The sequence below is a fragment of the Gorilla gorilla genome, chromosome 19, assembly GCF_029281585.2.
Source record: "Gorilla gorilla gorilla isolate KB3781 chromosome 19, NHGRI_mGorGor1-v2.1_pri, whole genome shotgun sequence".
Classification (NCBI taxonomy): Eukaryota; Metazoa; Chordata; class Mammalia; order Primates; family Hominidae; genus Gorilla; species Gorilla gorilla.
In genome coordinates, this window is record NC_073243.2 from 23,287,884 (window position 1) to 23,308,521 (window position 20,638).

At 57.4% G+C, this 20,638-nt stretch overlaps 1 protein-coding gene and 2 non-coding genes across 7 annotated transcripts; all 3 read right to left on the reverse strand.

The window, feature by feature from the left end:
• Window positions 1-1,072: 1,072 nt before the first annotated feature.
• Window positions 1,073-1,154, reverse strand: TRNAS-CGA (transfer RNA serine (anticodon CGA)). Its single transcript has one exon. It is a non-coding gene; the product is annotated as a tRNA-Ser (tRNA).
• A 468-nt stretch (window positions 1,155-1,622) lies between these two features.
• On the reverse strand, window positions 1,623-1,696 carry TRNAT-AGU (transfer RNA threonine (anticodon AGU)). The gene has a single exon. It is a non-coding gene; the product is annotated as a tRNA-Thr (tRNA).
• Window positions 1,697-2,633: 937 nt separating this feature from the next.
• On the reverse strand, window positions 2,634-18,703 carry PER1 (period circadian regulator 1). Of its 5 annotated transcripts, none has more exons than XM_004058541.5 (23): window positions 18,519-18,703; window positions 12,564-12,977; window positions 12,351-12,449; window positions 12,103-12,257; window positions 11,887-12,008; window positions 11,594-11,795; window positions 11,391-11,442; window positions 10,772-10,914; window positions 10,309-10,387; window positions 10,125-10,231; window positions 9,802-9,955; window positions 9,598-9,706; window positions 9,378-9,509; window positions 9,025-9,130; window positions 8,721-8,892; window positions 8,499-8,629; window positions 8,085-8,264; window positions 6,881-7,123; window positions 5,392-6,002; window positions 4,777-4,963; window positions 4,394-4,583; window positions 3,933-4,083; window positions 2,634-3,500 (listed from the first exon to the last, which is right to left on the reverse strand). In XM_004058541.5, exons 2-23 carry the CDS (start codon window positions 12,836-12,838, stop codon window positions 3,228-3,230), a joined length of 3,873 nt encoding a protein of 1,290 aa, XP_004058589.4. In that variant the 5' UTR covers window positions 12,839-12,977; window positions 18,519-18,703; the 3' UTR covers window positions 2,634-3,227. The 5 variants fall into 5 exon arrangements, with proteins under 5 accessions (XP_004058589.4, XP_018868910.3, XP_063556675.1 ...); XM_019013365.4 differs by lacking the exon at window positions 18,519-18,703 and adding an exon at window positions 14,476-14,599; XM_063700605.1 differs by lacking the exon at window positions 8,085-8,264 and having other exon boundaries at window positions 18,519-18,608.
• Window positions 18,704-20,638: the final 1,935 nt, after the last annotated feature.

Below are 20,638 nucleotides of genomic sequence, written 5' to 3' on the forward strand. Positions count from 1 at the left end.
CTTAACAAGGGCAGCTTTGATGGGGGCGGTGGACACCTGATTAGAAAGGGTCCAAAGGAGAGTGGGAAGATGGAATTGGATAACTTGCTCTGTTTGCTGTAGAAGGGAGTAGAGAAATTGAGTGGTAGCTGGACAGGCGTGTGGGGTCAAGATAGCTTTTGTTGTCTTGCTTCTAAATTGGGGGAAATTAGTGTCTGTAGGCTGAAGAGAAAAATCAAGTAGAGCGGGATTTTTTTTTTTTTTTTTTTTTGAGATGGAGTTTTGCTATTGTTGCCCAGGCTGGAGCGCAATGGCGCGACCTTCGTCTCCCGGATTCAAGAGCTTCTGCTGCCTCAGCCTCCCGAGTAGCTGGGATTACAGGCGTGCGTCAGCCACCACGCCCGGCTAATTTTGTATTTTTAGTAGAGATGGGGGTTTCGCTGGTCTCGGACTCCTGACCTCAAGTGATCCACCCGTCAAGCCTCCCAAAGTGTTGAGATTACAGGCGTGAGCCACTACGCCCGGTTGAGAGGGAAAATTTGATGGTATAGGAAAAAGCAGTGTCTTTGAGATGGCCGGAGGGATGGGAAATCTAGTAAAAGTAGGGGTTGGCTTTAGGTGGAAGCATTCTTCTACAATAATGAAGGAAAAGAAGAGTACGTGGTCACCGACTCAATTAGGTAGGTAGGTAGGTGCGATGTGAATGTTGAGGGGGAACTCCGGAATGCTTTATTTTCTCAGTGAATCAGGAAGTAAAAGCTGAGAAGGGATTCGTAGTTTGAGGTGAGAGTAGGAATGAAACAGTCTCATGGGGCAGTATGAGAGTGAATGAATTGGAGGAAAGTAACGATTGCTGAGTAGCACTAAGGAGCCACCCGAGTGTGGTGGCGTTAGGAATTGAAATCGGCAGTAAAAAAGTTTTTGCAGGTCGATAGGACTATGAGAATCGCAAGAGGGCGCTCGCGGGCTGGTCCCTGACGGCCGAGTCTCAGATTCTCAGAATAACGCGGGAGATTCTCCAAGGAAAGAACCAGAAAACAAACTGCTTTTTCCTTCTCCACAGACCGAGATACCTAAATACCAAAACTACTAACGCTGTGAGCAGGATTCGAACCTGCGCGGGGAGACCCCATTGGATTTCGAGTCCAACGCCTTAACCACTCGGCCATCACAGCCGCGTGCGGTCTTGGCCCTGCGCAACTATAGCTGCCTATCAACACGCCCGCCTTCAGCGGCTCCACCCGCGCCGTCTAGAGACGCCTGCGCTCGTGCGCCTCGGCTCGGTGGCGCAGACCATGCCTTCCCTCCAGCAGCCGTCAGCGGCCCCATTGGAGCGGCAGCCTTCCTATTCTCCCTCTCCTCCCTGAGCATAGGATGGAAACAAAACGGGTCCAAATCCGAGCCCTGTCTTCCATACTCTTGAGGACAGACCCTGAGATGCCTACTTCAGGCTACTTCATGAAACCGAAGTGAGAATCTGTAGTTTCCAATACACACTAAAAGTGCAGGGAAACGGAGGTCCAAAGACGGATTGGCATGTAAGAAGAATCTTTGGGAGATTATAGAACAAATGTTTCTTAGAAAGGCCCTTTGAAAGTGGAGAAGTGTACTTGCAGCAATAATATATCACTCCCCGCCAACTCAGGCACCGCTGGGATTCGAACCCAGGATCTCCTGTTTACTAGACAGGCGCTTTAACCAGCTAAGCCACGGCGCCGGCGTAAAAAATGTGTACCTCAAAATAAATCAACTCTTAGTGGGTGACAGTAAGTGAAAATCAGCAAACTGCCTGCAGTGGTTCCTCAGTGACTCATCCCTTCCTAAGGTACCTCTTCCCTTTCAGGTTCTGAGCCAAAGGGTTAATGCTTTGCTTCTCCATTATTCCACACCTTTGGGGCCAACTCAACCATGAGCGAGCACATGACTCCATGTGTCCCTTAGCTACCTAGACTGACCTGCTGAAGGACCCTCTCTGTGTGGTGACCAAGAAGCCAAGGAAGGCTGGGCGCGGTGGCTCACGCCTGTAATCCCAGCACTTTGGGAGGCCAAGGCGGGCAGATCACCTAAGGTCAGGAGTCCGCGACCAGCTTGACCAAAAATGGTGAAACCCCGTCTCTACTAAAAATACAAAATTAGCCAGGCGCGCCTGTAATCCCAGCTACTCGGGAGGCTGAGGCAGGAGAATCGCTTGAACCCGGGAGGCAGACGTTGCAGTGAGCCGAGATTGCACCATTGCACTCCAGCTGGGTGACAGAGCGAAATTCCGTCTCAAATAAAAAAAAGGAAGCCAAGGAAGACAAACACCCTCAAATACCTCAGGGCACCACAGAGTTAAGCGGGGTTCCTCTGCCTTGGCCACCTGTGACCCGGGCTGGAGCTTACCCAAGCCCTTGGCCACACGCACCTCTCAGCTCTCCTTCCCAGGGCAAACCCAGCTGAGGCCATGCTAGAGGGGACAGCAGAGTCTGAGCTGGACGTGGACATAGCAGGCTCAGCAGGGCCCTCACCTGGACAGGATGGGGGAAAAGAGGAATGGGGGTCGTCAGGAGATGGCCCTGTACACCCTCACTACAACCTTCCCAAAAGCAGGGCCAGATCTCCCCTCGACACGCTCCCCTCACCCCAACCCCAAACTTCATTCCACAAAGTCCTGGGCGTTTTTATCTTTTTGTATTAAAAAAGTAGTAACAGACACAAATATCAAAAACACAAATGCCATCGGCAGAGGGTACAGCTGAGAACGCCTGGGTCCCACCTGAGGGGCAGCACCAGGGACTCCATGGTCCACCAACCTCCCCCACTCCAGAGCAGCTAGGGGCTGGAACCCCCGGGTCCTGCTTGGGCCTCAGGCTCTCCTCCCATCTGGGGAGGAGGTGCGAGAAAGAGCTGTCTCCCCCAATAAATAAGTGCAGCCCCAACCCTCAGGAGTCAGATTCAGGCTCAGCTGGAATATGGAGAGGCCACTTCAGCAGCTTGTCAGCAACTTTGTCCAGGGGAGGGAAGGATTCCTCTCCAAAGGTGGGAGGTGACACTCCTCTGGGCTGGGCTGCGGAGTTCTGCTCTCTGCTCCCTAAGAGGCCAGAGGCAGCCCCTGGATCCTAGGCTGGTGATGGGGGTCCGGCCCCCTATGGTGGGAGAAGCTGGGGCAGTTTCCCACTGGTTGGTCTAGCCACATCTGAGTTCTGAGAATTGGGACATAGGAGAAGAAAGCCTCTCATGGACTCCTGGAGATGGTCCCAGAATGGAGTCTAGCTGGTGCAGTTTCCTGCTGTAGGTAAGGCTGGACTGGATGAGCTCCTGCCTTCTTCCTCCTCCTCCATGGCCAAGTCCTGAGAGCTTGAAGCCTTGGCCCCGCCTTGGGCCTCCTCGCAGCCCTCTCCCTCACCACTGCCACCACCGCTGCTGCCCTGCTCGCCTCCACCCTCTTCCATGGGCTCCAGCCCCAGTCCATCCAGCTCTGAGAAGAGTGGGTCATCAGGGTGACCAGGATCTTGGGTGCTGCTCCCACAGTCCACACAGGCCTTGGTGAGAGAAATGGACATGAGAGAGTCAGACAGGGTTCTCACTGCTAACCTGCCAGCCCAGCTTCCCACCCCCAGCCCACTGTGCTTCCCGAAATGTACTCCCAAGAAGCATCAGTCCACACAGATGCACCTGCGGTCCAACAAGGTTGGACAGTGCCTTGTGCCCTCTACCCAGATGCCGTTACAGGACAGTCACAATGCATATTAGCATAGGATAGGCTGTGAAAAGTTCTGCAAAGACTCATGCAGCTTAATATTCTATAATCCACAGCAAATTTAGTGGAATCAACACTCCTCAGAATTAATGATCCAAGGACATCAAGGAGATCAGCTCTTGGCCTCGATCCCTTGAACTTGAGCTCAATTCTTTTTTCTCCCCCTTGAACTTGAGCTCAATTCTTTTTTCTCCCCGTCCCAGGCTTCCCTCACCATCACATCAAGAGCCCGAGGCAGTTGGCCCTTCCGGACCCAGGAGTGCACAGCGCCCAGTTCCCGCCGCTGGTCCTCAGAAAACCGAGGCTGCTGCTTCTGCATGGCTCGGAGCCGCTCCCGATCCTGCTTCAGCACAGAGGTCATGTCCCTGCCCAAGAAGGGGTTCAGAAGGCAGAGGCTGGGATCCAGGACCCGGACCAGGACCCGTGAAACTGGCATCCTTCCTCTACCACAACTTCCCACCTCATGCTCCTCCCCTAAACTAGGGTTATGGGAGGTCAAGGCTTCCAAGACCAGGAAACCTGCTCTCCTGGGAGGAACTAGTAACAGGGCTCCAAGGAGCAGGAAGAAAGATAGAAACCTTTATCCTATCCAGGGCAGAGCCAGCCCCAGAAAAGAAAACTGCCCCCACTACTACCTCTGAAAGGAAGGCCAAGAAGGCCTCTGAAATGCCTCACCTGGAGGGCACCTGGTAGGTCATCATGACGCGCTGGTCAGCATTGGCCATGAGCAGCCAAATGGGATCCTGGAGCACGTACTTAATCACCTGGTCCCCGGGCTCAGGCCCGCCCCGAGCAGCCCCCGCCTCAGCCTCGGAAGAGTCGATGCTGCCGAAGTATTTGCTTGTGTGGCTGCTCTGGCTGCTGCCTGCGAAGTGGGGGGCAGACCAATGGGAGTCAGGCCGGCTGCATGCCCACTCCTGGGACCTCTCACAAGGCCTCCCTCAAAGGCCACATGTCCATCCCAGTGGCCTTAGGAAGCTCCGCCAAGACAGGGCCTGGGCTCCCAGCTCCCCAATCACTGCCCTAACCCTGGGAGATGCTGGAGGCGGGGTACTCACGAGTGATGCTGGCTGAGGTGCTGCCCCCCTCATGGGAGCCTGAACCAGACCCAGAGCCCAAGCCAGAGCCCAAGGAGCCCGAGGCTGCGGAGCCTGTGCCGGAGCGCGAGTCCTCTTGCAGCAGAAGTTCCAGCAGGTCACTGGAGCCGGAAAGTGCGTCCTGATTGGAGGACTCAGTGACCTCCGCCTGGAGGAGAGGAGGGGGGCAAGGAGGGATGGAGGGGTCAGCACCTAGGCCTCCCTTCAACTGCTCTCACTGGTTGTGGGGAGAGGCACATCCAACCCCAGTGGTCTCTGCTCCCCACTTCGTGACAGTAGGGCCAGGCTGAGAGAGAAGAAAGCTGGCGAAGAGTGGGGATGTGAGGCCAGACCCTTTCCAAGTGACAGATGCTCTCTCAGAAGTTATTGAGATGTCCTCACCACCTGTCAGACAGACAGGACTGTCCCTTCAAAGAGGAGGCAGCCAATTTCTGCCTCATTCAGAAATTCAGCTGGGGTCTCCCTCCACCTCCTGGAGGCTGAGACGCCGGCCTGGCAGACAGCAGGCAGCACAGGGTGGCAGAGGGGCGGGGCTGGGGTGGGGGCTGGCAGGCAGACGCAGGGGTCAGTGCTCACCAGTCTGGCCTCTGGCTCAGCAGCCTCCGCACTGGGAGGTGGGGGCCCGGCACTGCTCCCAGGGCCTCCTGCAACAGCAGCCCCCTCAGCACGGGGGAGCTCCTCCAGCTGCAGCAGATTGAGCTGGAGTGGAGAGCTGCATCTCGAGTTGAACAGTGGAGAGTCCGGGCGGTGAGGAGGACTGGGAGGGAGGGCAGGCAAGGATGGAGAAGGGGAGTGCGAGGCAGGAGTGGGAGGCCCTTCCGCAGGGGTCTGGAGTGCCCCATAAGGATAGCTGGATGGGGTTGGGAACAGATAGTTAGGGAGCACCAAGGCCACCATTGGGGTCACCAAAGGGGCGGGGAAAGCAGCTGGGGGCACAGATGTGGGAGCAGGGGGAAGAGGCTGGGGGCCTCCTCGAGGAGAGAACACTGGGAGAGGGTAGGGCTGGACAACCGCTGGGAAGGGGGTAGTGGCTGGTGGGGTGGGCCAGGGGGTGGAGGGTGGCACGGGTGAGGGGTGTGAGACATAGCAGGGCGCTTCAGCCCGAGGGTTCTGGTGGTGGCGTGAGCGCTTGGCTTTGGATCGGCAGTGGTGTCGGCGGCTTGGGGGTGCGGGGCCGTGGTGGCAGCCTGTGGGGAGAGACTAGGGTTAGCAAGGGCCTCAACCTGGGGTTAGTACCCCTGCTACCCACACTGCCCTGACACGCTGACCAGGGAGAGGACAGGCCAAGGTCCCAGAGAGAGCTTCTCAACCCACACAGAACGGCGGACTCAGGAGGTGGGGCACCTTCAGGGAAGAATCACAGGAGCCAGGGACAAGGGGATTTATTGAGAAAGGAACAAGGCCAGGGAGAGGTTACATGAGGGGTCGAGCTGGGGGTGTGCGGAAGATGGAGGCATGCTGGCAGATGGAGGAAGCAGGGTGAGTCCATGGACACATGGACAGATGGCTCTGGTCCATCTGCCAAACTCCTGTGGGCACTGCCAGCTTAGGCGTTCCTCCTGCCCATCGACGCCGTATTCTGCCTAGCTTGCAATGGAGTGAAGAGTGGGGCTGGAAAGCCCAGTCCTGACTCCTGCGTCTGCCTGCAGGGGATCTCCCTCAGGCACCTGGAGGGGCTGCCTTCCACCTGCCCTTGAAGCCCAGACCCCACCCAGAGTTGGCCCAGAATCTATGCATGTCTCTTCATCAGTGACAACTGACTCCTAAGTGGGCATACTTCCTGCCCCTGCCCCCAGGCTAGGCCTGAAGTCGCTTACCTGGAGACAGCACCTCTGCCTGCCCATTCCAGTGCCATCCCCCCAGGCTGCCCTCCTCTGGCTGCAGCCCGGAACCCCGTCCTAGTGGGGAGAAGCTAGCGAGGGGCCTGTCCCTAGGCAGGGCCTAGTGGTGGAAGCAACACCAGCCTGGGTCCCTGGAGCAGAAACACCTCCCTTAAGACCCACCCCCCGACAATCCAGTCCTAGACTGGGCAGAGGGCAGGCTCCAGGAGGCCCCAAGTAGCTACCTCGCTCGCCAAGGGCTGAGGGAGCTGTGGAAGAGCTGTCGAGTCCACGCAGCCTGCCCAGGTCTCGGAAGCGGCTGAGAAAGGCTTGCTCTTCCTTCTGTGTGTGCAGGGACAGCACGGCCTTGGTCAGCCCCACTGGACGGTAGGCGTCTGGGGCTGGGTCAGGGGCTACTGTGGGGCTGGGGGCTGGGCTGGGGGCTGGGCCTGGGGCTAGGCCAGGCAGGTCCTCCATCATGATGATGTCTGAGGAGAGTGAGATAGGGAAAGGTCATCAGAACCACTTCAGGGGTCAACACATCCATACCACACCCTCCCTGTCCGATAGCCTAGCCAACCCCTGGCAGCTCTGCCCCACAGCCAAGCCTGGTCTCCATGTACGTTTCTTGGTCACCTCTCTGCCAACGGCTGGCCCTGGGTCCTCCTCTCCATGCAAAGCTGGCCCAGAAGAAGAGACGATACTCAGGCCCCTCCAGTGGCCACTCCCTGCCAGGAACTCTACTGGGATGACCCCTTCACAATCTTTGGAAGAGAAGCCCACCCCTTGGCCTTCCCTCACACATTTTCTTGTTTCTTTTTTTTTTTTTTTTTGAGATGGAGTCTCACTCTTTCTCCCAAGCTGGAGTGCAGTGGTGCGATCTCAGCTCACTGCAACCACCACCCTCTGGGTTCAAGCGATTCTCCTGTCTCAGCCTCCCGAGTAGCTGGGACTACAGGCGCACGCCACCACGCCCGGCTAATTTTTGCATTTTTAGTAGATACAGGGTTTCACCATGTTGCCCAGGCTGATCTCGAGCTCCTGAACTCAGGTGATCCTCCTACCTCAGCCTCCCAAAATGCTGGGATTACAGGCCTGAGCCACCATGCCCAGCCCCTCATGATTTTCAAGGTCAATATCCAAAGACCTTTCAGGGATCTTCAATTTTCCTTGCCTTCAGACCCTGTGTGGTCAGCACCTCAGGGCAAACCCTCTACCCCAAACTTTGTGTTTCAACTGACAGTAACAATACGAGAAGCAGAACAGGGGAAGGGCAAAGCCGAGAAGCCTGGCAGGGAGGGGAGAGCAAGAAGCAGTAGCCCCAAGCCCCAGGTCAAGGGAGGCCTCCTTCTCTCCATCAGGGCCTAGAGGGGAGGGGAAAGGCAGGAGGGAGCTCTAGCTGGGAGACCAGTGGAGCCCAAGCACTGCCCCCCAATTCCACACCCATACCCGACTCCGGGGGCTTCTTGTCTCCCACATGGACGATGGTGGAGCTGAAGCTACACTGACTGGTGACGGACACCACGCTCTCCGCCTTATTGGCCAGGGCGAGCGGGCTCAGGGTGCCTCCCACCACTGGCTCCTTCCGTGGGGTGGCCCCCTCCCCAGACAGCACTGCTGACGGCGGATCTGTGCAGAGAGATGGTGCCAGTTACCATCCCCACCCCCACCGGGAAGTCAGGAGAGAGGATCCGAGGGAAAAGGGGAAGGGGATGGTGGTAGGGAACAGAGGGAACAGTCTGGAGACCAGGAGGCTGGGGAGGAGGGCAGGGCAGAGCAAGAGGGCCCAGAAGCAGAAGGGAAAAGACACAGGGCCACCAGGCCAGGACGGGGCAGTGGGAGCAGGGTGCATTGGATCTTTACCTTTCTTGGTCCCCACAGAGACTGGACCTGTCCTCTGCCTGTCGTCGTCAGAGGCTGAGGAGGTGGTATAGGAGGAGGAGGAGGCACATTTACGCTTAGTGGTGCTGGGGAGGTTGCAGCTCTCCAGGTACCTGGGGATGGACACAGCACAGGGCATCAGAGCAGGGCTTGGGGTGGGCAGGGTTAGAGCCCGAGGTGGAGAAGATGCCTGGCAGGCCTTACCTGAGGATGCTGTCCAGGCAGTTGATCTGTTGGTAGGAGCAGCTGGAGGCTTCTTTCCTCTCGGCCTCCTCAGGGACCAAGGCTAGTGGGGCCTGGACGGGAGCAGAACCCGCCTCCAGCTCTGGGTCTGGGGATTGGCAGGGAAGGGCCTTGGCCTTGAACGTGCCCGTAGCTGGGGCAAAGAGAGAAAGAGGAAAATAGCCTTCTCAAACTCACATGGAAAAAAACAGCAAATGGGTTGGGGGTGAAGGTCAGGGGACCCCTCCAGGTCTGTCTCTTCACCCACACATCATCATCAACTCACCAGGGAGGCGGGGCCGGGACTGAGGCCGGGCCCGAGACTCAATAAAAAGCTGCTGGCCCTGGTGCTTCACCAGATGCACATCCTTACAGATCTGCTGGAAAGTCACCTGTGGGACACAGCACCACAGTGAGCAGAACCAGGGGGTGTCGCCAGTGTCAGGGGCCAAGGGCACAATAAAACAAGAAGGTACCAGTGGGGAGGCACAGACGCCTTGATGGGAGCAGGACAAGAAGGAAAAGGCAGGAAGGAGAGGGCAAAGGAGGATCGGGCAAGACTCTGGGACTGGCAGTGCTGGTTCCAAGAAGGAGAGGGGAAAGGGCGATTAGAGGGTGAGGTAGGAGCAGGGCACTCACTGGCGCAGGAGGCCCAGGCCCCTCTGCATCACCCCCGTTGCTATCACTGGAGGACCCAGGGCTGTGGAGAGGGCCTGGGGATGTCACGGGGCCGACTCCACAGAGTCCTGTGGGGCTGGGACTGTGCACGGGCTGCAGCGGGGAGAGGGCAGGTTAGATGGCTTGACCCCACTTCCCACACCTTTTCTCACCTCCCACGCTCCCTCTCCGCTACTCTCACCTGCAGCAGCAGCCGGTGGATCTGCTCTGACAGCTCCTGGATATCAGTGTCCAGGGAGGGAGCTGGGCTGGGGGCCGGGGGAGTGAACACGTCCTCATTCAGGGGGGCCCTGTAGGGTGAAGAGTGAATCCAGCCCTGGCCCAGTCCTGTCCCCCACCGCACTGCCCTATCCCCAACGCCAGCTCGGGGGCATGGCCCACTTACGTGCGTACTTTGTGGCGGCCCAACACGAAGGCTACCTTGCGGCTCCAGGGGTGCACAAAGCCAGCCCAGCTGGTGTCCATGGTGACATACTCCCCGTTGCGGGCACAGAAGCGGATAGGGGAGTGGTCAAAGGGCTGGCCCGCCAACTGCAGAACTGATGGAAGTGGGAAAGGAGGAGCGGTCAAAGGGAGGGAGAGCTGAGTAAGAGGGAGGCCATGCCACTAGAGATCCAGGAGACCAAGGCACCAAGAGACACAACCACAAGGGCAGCCATTCAAAACCCCGGGACAGTGGGAAGGGCGAGCAGGGCGAGAGGAACTCACTCTTCTTGTGGATAGCCAGCATGAGGGGTCGGTCCTCAGGATGCAGGAACAGGAGCACTGGGGCCCCCAGGAGGTCCTGGGGCAGGTAGCCCAGCAGGGGGGCAGCCCTGAATGGGAAGGAGGCATCAGAGTGGCCGTGGCCTCAGCCCTGGCTGCCCTCGTCTCCTCTAGGTCCTATCCTCACCTTTCATCCACATCCTGGAAGAGGCAGCTGGGTGTGTGCCGCGTAGTGAAAATCCTCTTGTCAGGGGGTATCCGGGGAGCTGAGGCACAGAAAGTGTGGTCACTGGGTTTCGTCCAGAATGTCCGACTCCTCAGCCCTCCACTCTGCCTGGGCCCAGGCTGGCTGACGATCTGCCACATAGCTCTGCCCCGGGCACTATGGGCCCAAAGATGGTCTGGGCCAATCCTATGCCCTTTATCCGTAACACGACTGAGAGCAAGCAAGGCATTCTTCTCTGCCCTCCTCTAGCTTGGGCACCTTATTCAACTCTACCTCTAAAAGGAGCTCAAATCCTCATCTTTACAATAGCTTTTCTTGTCCCAAAATTCAAAGGGTGTGGCTCATGCCTCCCAAATTCATGTCTGGCCATGAGGAAATGTCCTTCCTCCCAGCCCCCACCAGTTCAGGGCCCTGACCTGCCCACCTTCGTAACCCGAATGGATGCGCTCTGCAATCAGCAGGCAGCACGGCTGTGCAGGGGCCCCATCTGAGACCCGGATCTTGGTCACATACGGGGTTAGGCGGAATGGCTGGTACCGAGGCCCTGGATCCCGGTCAGGACCTCCTCTAGCAAAGGAGAGAGGAGCATTAGGGACTTTCAACAGAGAGCCACCCACTCCTCCAACAACAAGGTCACAGCAGACAACAGCAAAGACGCTGGGGAGGGGGTAGGAGGAGGCAGAGGTAGGCCGGGCACGGTGGCTCACGCCTTTAATCCCAGCACTTTGGGAGGCCAAGGCAGGCGGATCACCTGAGGTTAGGAGTTCGAGACCAGCCTGGCCAACATGGTGAAACCCCGTCTCTACTAAAAATACAAAAATTAGCTGGGCGTGGTGGTGCATGCCTGTAATCCCAGCTACTTGGGAGGCTGAGGCAGGAGAATCGCTTGAACCTGGGGGGCAGAGGTTGCAGTGAGCCGAGATCGTGCCACTGCAGTCCAGCCTGGGTGACAGAGTGAGACTCCCTTTCAAAAAGCAAAACCAAAAACAAAAACAAAAAAAAAAAGAAGGAGGCAGAGGTCTTCTCCAGTTCCCCTCACCTACCTGATACGGCAGAAGATGGACTTCTCCTGGGTAAAGTCCCTGAGGCCTGAACCTGGGACAGACAGGAGAGGAGTGAGCACAGCCTCCTGCCCCTTCCCTAGGCTGTGAAGAACCCACTAAGGGAAAGTCTGGGTTCCCTGGCCCCTCACAGCAGGAATTTCCTGGGACTGCTCATGCCTCCCCACAGCACTTGGGCACCTCACCTGCTGAGGCCCCTGTGCCCCAGGTGGGCAGGCGAGATGGAGCAGTGGAACCATAGAAGACTCCCACATCCTGGGGAGCCAGGAGCTCAGAGAAGCGGGTACCCCGGAACACGTCCCGCTTGCAACGCAGCAGGACAGCTGCCTGCTCCGAAATGTAGACGATTCGGCCCGTCAAGAAGGAGACAGCCACTGAGAAGGTATCCTGGCAGGAGGGGGAGAGCAGGAGCAGATTCAAGAGCTGTGGGAGAAGGGGTAGGGGCACGTCGGGATGCAGAGGCCAGGCCGCCGCTGACCTGGTTCTGAAGTGTGTACTCAGACGTGATGTGCTCCAGCTCCTCCAGGGTATAGGTGGACATGTCCATGGAGCAAGGCTCGCCCTCCTCCAGGCTCCACTGCTGGTAGTATTCCTGGTTGGCTGCAGAGTGGAGGCAGTGAGGCATTCAGTAAGGAGGCTGCCTCAACACAGGAGCCCAGGCTCAGGCCATTCCCTCTTGGGACACACCACTTACCTTGTACCTGCTTGACACAGGCCAGTGCGTACTGCAGCGTGGCCAAGGTCCCAGAGCGGCCCTTGCCCCGGCGCTCTGGCGGCAGTCGAAGCTTGAGCTCTCGAAGTGCTGTCATGAGTTCCTTCTGAGTCCTTGCCCGGGCTGACTGTTCACTGCTGCAGGGCCCACAGGGAAGAAAGAGATAAAGACATTAGTCCCAGAGTGTGGCCTGGGCCCCCAGACCTCTCCTCCAGCCTCACTCGACGTACCTGCAGCCACTGGTGGACGGGTTGTCCTGCTCTGAGCTGGCACTCAGGAGGCTGTAGGCAATGGAACTGCTGGGTGGGGATGGGCTCTGAGAGTTTGTGCTAGGAGACAGCAACAGGCCCAGTTACAGGTAGGGCCAGCAGTGCGAGGCCTGTCACCCAGCTCTGCCTGCTCACACGACCATTCCTAGACCCAACATACACATCCATACACACCTCTTGCTGCTCTCAGTGGTCTCCAGCAGGGCTGAGTCCTTGCCGTTGCCTGAGGAGGAGCTGTGTGAGCTCCGCTGAGATGCGCCTCTAGACTCATGCCCGTTGGACTCATTGCCGCTTGAACCATTGCTGTTGGCATCGGTGTCATCGGCCAGGCTGGCGCCTGGGCAAGGCCGGTGCTGTGGGGGCCCAGGGGATGGGATGCCCCCAGGACAAAATGATTCCCCAGGCCTGGGGTCCCCTCCCCCATCAGCCCCTTCTAGGGGGCCGCTCATGTCTGGGCCATGGGGAGAACAGAACAGAGAAGGCAGAGAGGCCACCACGGATGCACGAGGGGGCCTGGAGGCCTGGCTGAGGGAGTGAGGTGGAAGATCTAAGTCTCTGAGGGTTGAGAAGTTCGATCACAGCCAGTACCTGGAGAGGGAGACCAGGAAGCAGGGCTTGCAGAAAGCTGGTTTGTTAACTCCAGAGCACCTGCTGGCTTCACTCAGACTTTCCCCTGCCTGGCCTCATGCAGGACTGATGGGAGTGGAACCCAGGCCTGGGGCTTCCAATGGGGAGTCAGGATGTTTCCTGTACTCTTAGGGGGACTGCAAGCGGGAGAAGGTTCTCCGGGGCCTTCCTTCACATCCCCTGCCACCATGGCCTGAGCAGTCAATGAAAACTACGGCTGTAGGCAAAAACCTGGACACTTCCCATTCCCAAGTTCCCATTAGGTGTCCACTCCGCCTGGGCCTCCAAGGCCTCGGAGCAGGGGGTGAGCTGGTCGCCTCCTATATTTAGGCCTCCAGGCTAATTTTATCCGGGGGCGGTGCCACCCCCGCTGCACATGCGCGCCGACGTGCGCGGCCCCACCACGCGCTTCCGCCGCCGCCACGGTCGCCAGGGAAACCGACGTCAGCTGCTGAGCTCAGCGGTTGCTGGAGGGACCACAGGAGGGCGGGAGGAGCGACCCCTCCCCCATTTCCCGGCGGAAGTGGGGGAACGGCCCACTCTCACACTGGTGGGCGCGGCCGGGGGGTCACGCATCCCTTACATACCCCCAGTCCCAGGATGGCTCGGTGGCCGTACGAAGTGGGACGGCCTATTAGGATTCCAGGGTTGGTCCTGGCTTCCCCAGGACGAAGCACAACGGCCACTGCCCTCGGCGCAAAAGCCCCTCAACCTGACTCTCGCCTGGATCCCAGTCATTCTTGTCAAGACAACACAGCCTTTCCTTCTTTAGCCCCTGCGCTGCTTCCCCACCACGAGGACCGAAGCCGGCAACCTGCCATCGTCAAGGACCCGAGGATCCTCTCTCCTCAGTCCCCTCTTTTCTGGCCAGACCCCCCCCACCGCCACCAACCCCAAGCCTTGGGCAGAAGACGCACAACAGCCAACAGATCTTTCTTCCCCTACTCCCCGTCCAACCACACCCCCACTACTGAGCATTTTCTGAGCGCCAGGGGAAAAGGGAAGGTTGTGGCCAACAGCAGGAACCAGCGCTGGGAACGGGATGTTCTAGTCCGAAGTGAGCTGACATCACAGGCGGCGCAGGGCCAGGGACTGGAGAACAGAGACACGGGGAGCGCTGAAAGCCTAATAGGGTCCTGGTACCTGGGCAAACCTGGGGCCCCTCGAGTAACGAGCAAGAAGACCGGGGCATGCCCGCTGAGAGTCGGCTGTGGGGCCGGGAAAGCTGGGACGGGGAGGTGGGGACAAGCTGGAGGTAAGGTGAGTGGGTCAGGAGTGCAGACTCCCGGTGCAAGATTTCGAGGAGGACTTCGGTCCTTGGGGGCAGGGAGAGGGTGGGTAGCGGTAAGGACGACAGTGTGCCCTCTGCCTGGGCCGAAAGTAGCCCATCAGATTGGAAGTGGCAGCGGTCCGGCTCAGGGACGGAGATCGGCCCCAGGATGGCCGCAGAGATGCCTACCTGGTCGCAGGAGTGTCCTCCGCCCGCCTGCCCGCCGCCGCTCCAGCCCGCAGCCGAGTGGAAGCTCCACCGGGCGGGCGGGGAGGCGGGTTGCATAATGCCGGGCACTGCCCCCTCATTGGCCTCTTGCCGACGGAGCCGCAGGCCCCGCCCCCGATTGGCTGGGGATCTCTTCCCGGCGCCTGATTGGCTAGTGGCCTCCACTAAGGTCAGGGCTGTGTCACACACACGGGCGCACGTGGACCTGGGTGCTGGTGCTGGGCTGAAGAGCCCCAGACACCGCCCAGCCAATGGGCGCAGGACGCTTGCACATTGAATAATGGAAGGGAGGAGAGAGGGAGATACGCTGCGCCTCTTTAGGGAAAAAGCCCGGGCCAGAGTAGGTGCTCAAGACTTGTCTACTTCCTGAACGCACTAGCCTTGCAGAACACAACATCTTGGCATCTTCGCCTTTCCAAGGGTGAGGAAAAGGAATGGCGCTGCAAGTTAGGCCACGCTGAGATGGTGGTTGAGATGGGTGGTCCTTGAGAGGAGGGGAGAGACAGAAACCTGCCTGGGCCTCTCCTGGGTTCCTGTCCCAACCTTGTTCCCTCCCAACCTTCGTTCTACATAATGAAGCCCTTTAACCGAAGCACTTCCTCTGACACTTCAAATCCTGGGAAAGGACAGTTAAGGGTCCACGTGTGACCGGCGGGTGAGTGGGTGGAGGAAGGACGCGGACAATGGAAGGGGCAACCAGAGCCAATAGTGGCTGTGAAGGGAAACAATGGTAGGTGCTTCTATGGCCACTCAGAGACAAGGTCTCCGGGCAGCCTACGTGGTGTCTAGTACTTTCCTCCAGAGGACGCAGCCACCCACAGTTAAAGCTGACCCAAAAGTGGGGGCCAGGAAGCCAGGACTACAGAGGGACCAAGGGGATGGCACAGAGAAGAGGCCAGCTGGGGCCCTAGACAGAGAAAGGTGGGGTGGCAAGGGCTTCATGTTTCCACTGCTTGGAAAAGAGAAAGCCAAACTCCAGGGGCCCAGACGAAACGTCATCTGTCTCATTCACTGTAGTCTCCAGAGCCCAGAACAGGACCTGACACACGGCAAGTGACGGATAAACATGATTTTTTTTTTTTTTTTTAAACAAGGATAGGTTGGGGAGGTGGGAAAAGAGTGCCAACAGGAGAAAGGGGGCTGGGAATTCTGATTTTCTGAAAGAGAGTAGTCCTAGAAAGAGAACAGGAGCACGATTTGCAGGCAATAAAATGTTAGTCTGGGCTCAGGAGAGCTGCAGTTACACAGCCCCCTCCATCCAGGACCGTGATGAGTAGTTCCTCGCAGGGCTCCCTGGAAACGTGGGTAGTAGATGAACAGGCCTCCAAGCAGCTGCTGACATAATCATTGTGGGGGCACTCCCCTCACTGTCACGTGGCCTAAGCTTTCCTGAACAATGAGGGAAGGGTGAAGGGGAGGGCTCTGTGGAAAAGCTGAGACAAGATCGTGTTATAAATTAACCCAGAAAAATCGAAACAGGAAAACAAAAGATTCAGGAGCCTGAAAGCCGGGCGCGGTGGCTCACGCCTGTAATCCCAGCACTTTGGGAGGCCCAGGCAGGCGGATCACCTGAGGTCCGGAGTTCGAGACCAGCCTGACCAACATGGAGAAACCCCGTCTCTATTAAAAAAAAAAAAAAAAAAAAAAAAGATTCAGGAGCTTGGATTCTCAGTCTCCTCTCCCTGAAAATGATCCTCCCCACCCCAACTCATACTGTGGCTTTGGTCTTATCTCGTTTGCAGATACCTCTCCCCTGGAAACATGGTTTTTCTCCCCCTTCAGGGATTTAGGTGTGATCTCCCCTAACCCAGGCAGTCCTTGATCTCCTGCCTCCATCTCCCTGTCTTTTGCACAGACAAAAGGCTCCAGCCCTCCAGCAGCCCCCGCTTGCTCCCAAGACTCTTGTTGTCCTGCTTCACCGTCCCCACAGTAACCAGGCCCTGCTGCCGTCAATGGAGGCGAGGGGGCGGGAGACAGCAGTGACGTCAAAGCGGAAGAAGGGGGCGGGGCGAAGCTGCCGCGGAATGTGGGGCAGGGAGGCTGGAGAGACGAGAGGCAGCGGTTTGGGAGGCGGCCAGCCCGAGAGGGCGGCGGCCAGCGCACTTGGGAACATCATGTTCTCTTGGCTGGTGGCCCAGGACATGCACCCGGCCTGGGCGCCTCCCCCAACAAAACGACAGCCGTCCTGTCCCAAAGCCAGGGATTCCTGGAGAGAGGATTAGGAGGAAGGGGGCCCCCTCCCCACACCTCCCCTCACCACGCCTGGCTCTCTTTTCAGGACTCCCATCTGCCCGCTCCTCAGCTTGTTCCTGCAGCTCTGGATTTTCCCCTCTCCCAAACTGTACACATCTGCTGGCCTGGTACCAAAGACCCAGGGCGGAGAAGTTGGAGGTCCAGTATCTGGGAGAGAACACGCACCTTCGCTACCTTCCAGAAGCCCCTTCAGAGCCTGAATCTCTTATTATGGCAGCGGGCGGGGGGAGAGGGAGAGGGGCGCGGACAGGGAGGAGAAGGGGCCTAGGATGAAAAAATCAAACTGGGACAGAGCAAGTGGCCCAGTCTAGGGCCTGGATCCTGGGAGAGGGCTAGAAGGGAGGAATGAGGGAATTTGGACTGCTGCCTGAAGACCAAAAGAGCCAGGAAGAGAGAAATGGGACGCCATCAAAACTTGCAGAAAAACTTGAGAATATGAGACTAGTTCCCAGCCACAGCATTCACATAAATCTCTCACCATAACCCAGGCATTATGCTAAGCACTTTATATTATCTTATTTCATCCCCAGAACAACCCCGTGAGATAGGTATTATTATCCCCATTCCATGGGGGATAACTAAGGCACGGAAGTTACTAAACTTGTCCAGTGCCTCAAAACATGGTCTGAAGCTCTTAACAAATGGAGCCCAGGATTCAAAAATCTGAACTCTAATAATGGCTTGTCATTCTGGTTTCTTACCCTTGAGGAACCTGTGAGGTGTTAACCAATCTGTAAGCTGCATTCCAGCACTGGCAAACCTGGCCTCTCAAATATCCAGCCAATTCTAAGTTTGGTGCCAGGAACACAGACTCCATCCAACCCCTTTCTCTGCCTTAGGCCTGATCCCAAGCCACTGTTTGCACTCCCCACACACTTAACATCATAGCCCGTTTTCCCAGGCTCACAAAGTGCTTGAGATCACCCAAGCAGCCACCAGCCCCAATGATTTCCTACGAAGCCCACTTCCTCACTTTTCTACTTTACCTCAGGCCAACTTTACCAGACGCCTGGCCTGGTTGTTTGTACAGACAGATACCAAAACACCCTGTTGGTGCCTCCCCACCTCTAGGGGCTCAGGAAGACGTGCACAGCCAATCTGCCCAAACCCCAACCCTATCCTCTCAGGACTCAATAGTTGCTACCCCACGTCTATTCTCAAGGACGACTCTGAGGCCTAAACCCTTCCGTTTAACATGAGAAAGATGCCCGGAGCCGTAATGTGACTGGCTCTGGGTCTCACAAATTAAAACACCATCCTTTCTCATATCAGCATGCCAACCCTTTGGTACCCTCCGACTTGCCCTACCAGGGCCTCCCTCCGGCCTCCGAACCTCTGCCTCTTTCAAGTGTTTAAGGAGACCACCCAAACAGCAGCCACTGAAACATCCTCCATCAGCTTTCAAGGGTCCCGTTCCGGTACTTCCCTGGGAGCAGGGGCTCCTTCAGTCCTGACCTGAGAGGGAGCTCCCTCAGGTCGCAGAGGGCTTCCGAGCCCTTCCCCCCGGGCAGTCAAGTGTCCAGGGACTCCACGGGGGCGAGGGATCTGATGTCACTAACTCCCACCCCGTCCCTCTAGACCTGAGTTCACGTTCCCTATTCTCCACAACCATCAGAGCTCCCACCGCAGTTATCACGTATTTGCATGATCCCACACACATACTCTATTTATCACCTTCCTAACCGACCACACAACCCCGGAAAAGTCCACACCGACCGCCCCGCATCTCCCCCCCATCCCAGAGCACTCACCGCTCGGCGCGCACGCACACTCCAAATTTCTTCTAGGACTTCTAGCATTACACTGGCTCCTCCAAACCCGCCCACGGGCCGGGCTGCCACGCCCCCCACGCTTATTGGCTTAGGGGCGCCGACCCATGCCCCGTGCCGCGTGCAGCCGCCGGCCCCCGCACAGCCTCCATTGGCGCCTCCGGCCGCCATCGTCTTCTCATTGGTCAGCAGGCCAACGGGGGCGGGAGAGATACACGTGAGAGAGGGGCCGCCCCAACGCGGGGATTGGAAGTCTGACCGGAAGCCACGCCCTCAACACTTCTGAAGCTCTTATTGGCTGGGGAAATAACCCCCGACCTGCCAAGATTGGTGACGTAAATGCCAGTCCCGCTCTCCAAGCTTTCTCATAGGCTGAGAGGTCTTGGAGCTGTAGGGTACACGTGCCGGCGGTCTCACGCGGCAACTTGTTTACCCAGAAGCTGGGGATTTTCCTTGACGACACTCTTAACCATGGCTGCTAAATCTGCGCAGGCGCAGCGAGCGTGACCTGCACACAGGCGCAGACGTGAGCGGTGGCAGCGTGTAAGGCGCACTTTGTACAGAGACCCGGGCGTGACAAGGGCGCCTCTGGCGCTGGGGTTCTGGCCCTGGGTCCCCCCCGCGAGGCTCCCTGAAGCTGGAAGGTGAGAGTATAAGGGTGAAGCGGTCTTCAGATCTCAGCACGGTGTCTTGGTGACGATGAAAATAAGAGAGCCTCTTCCTGATCGTTTTGTGCGGGCCAGGCCAGGCGCTTCTCACCAACTCTGAGGAGGCCAGCTCACATACTCCCCCCGCCTCACAAATGAGACCGAGATCCAGGGGGGTTACATAATCTGTTCGCCTGTAACACGCTAGTCAGTAACAAGGCGAAAACTTGAACCCAAGTCCCCGACACTATAAAGCAGGCGGGTCCTGGGGCCCATGGGAACTCTTAAACCTGGAAGGGATTTGAGTTGGAAGTGCGAAATCCTGAGCACTGCCTGGCATATAGTAAGACTTCAATCAAGTTGGACGTTCTGATAATGATTGTGTACCTAATTATAAGAATCACGGTGGCTCACGCCTGTAACCCCAGTACTTTGGCAGGCTGAGGTGGGTGGATCACTTGAGGTCACGAGTTTGAGACCAGCCTGGCCAACATGGTAAAACCCTGTCTCTACTAAAAAAAAAAAAAAAACAAAAAACAAAAAACGACGGCCGGGCGCGGTGGCTAACGCCTGTATTCCCAGCACTTTGGGAGGCTGAGGCGGGCGGATCACGAGGTCAGGAGTTCAAGACCAGCCTGACCAAAATGGTGAAACCCCGTCTCTACTAAAAATACAAAAAATTAGCCGGGCGAGGTGGCGGGCGCCTGTAGTTCCAGCTACTGCAGGAGAATGGCGTGAACCCGGGAGGCGGGGCTTGCAGTGAGCCGAGATCGCACCACTGCACTCCAGCCTGGGCGACAGAGCAAGACTCCGTCTCAAAAAAAAAAAAAAAAAAAAAAAAAAAAAATCCCCACAAAAATTAGCCGGGCACGGTGGTGGGTACCTGTAATCCCAGCTACTCAGGAGGCTGAGGCACAAGGATTGCTTAAACCCAGGAGGCGGAGGTTGCGTGAGCTGAGATTGCACCAGGGCACTCCAGCCTGGGTGACAGAGCGAGACTGTCTCAAAGCAAACAAAAAAAGGCCGGGCGCAGTGGCGATTCTCCTGCCTCCGCCTCCCAAGTAGCTGGGATTACAGGCGCATGCCACCACGCCTAATTTTTTGTATTTTTAGTAGAGGTGAGGTTTCACCATGTAGGCAAGGCTGGTCTTGAACTCCTGACCTCAAATGATCTGCCTGCCTCAGCCTCCCAAAGTGATAGGATTACAGGCGTAAGCCACCACACTCTACCTAAAATATACTCTCATTTGTTCAACATCGTGTTAAGTGGATTTTTTTTTTTTTGAGACAGTCTCGTTCTGTCACCCAGGCTGGAGCACAGTGGGGTGATCTGGGCTCACTGCAACCTCCACCTCCCAGGTTCAAGCAATTCTCTGCCTCAGCCTCCCGAGTAGCTGGGATTACAGGTGCCCGCCACCATCCCCGGCTAATTTTTTGTGTGTATTTTTAGTAGAG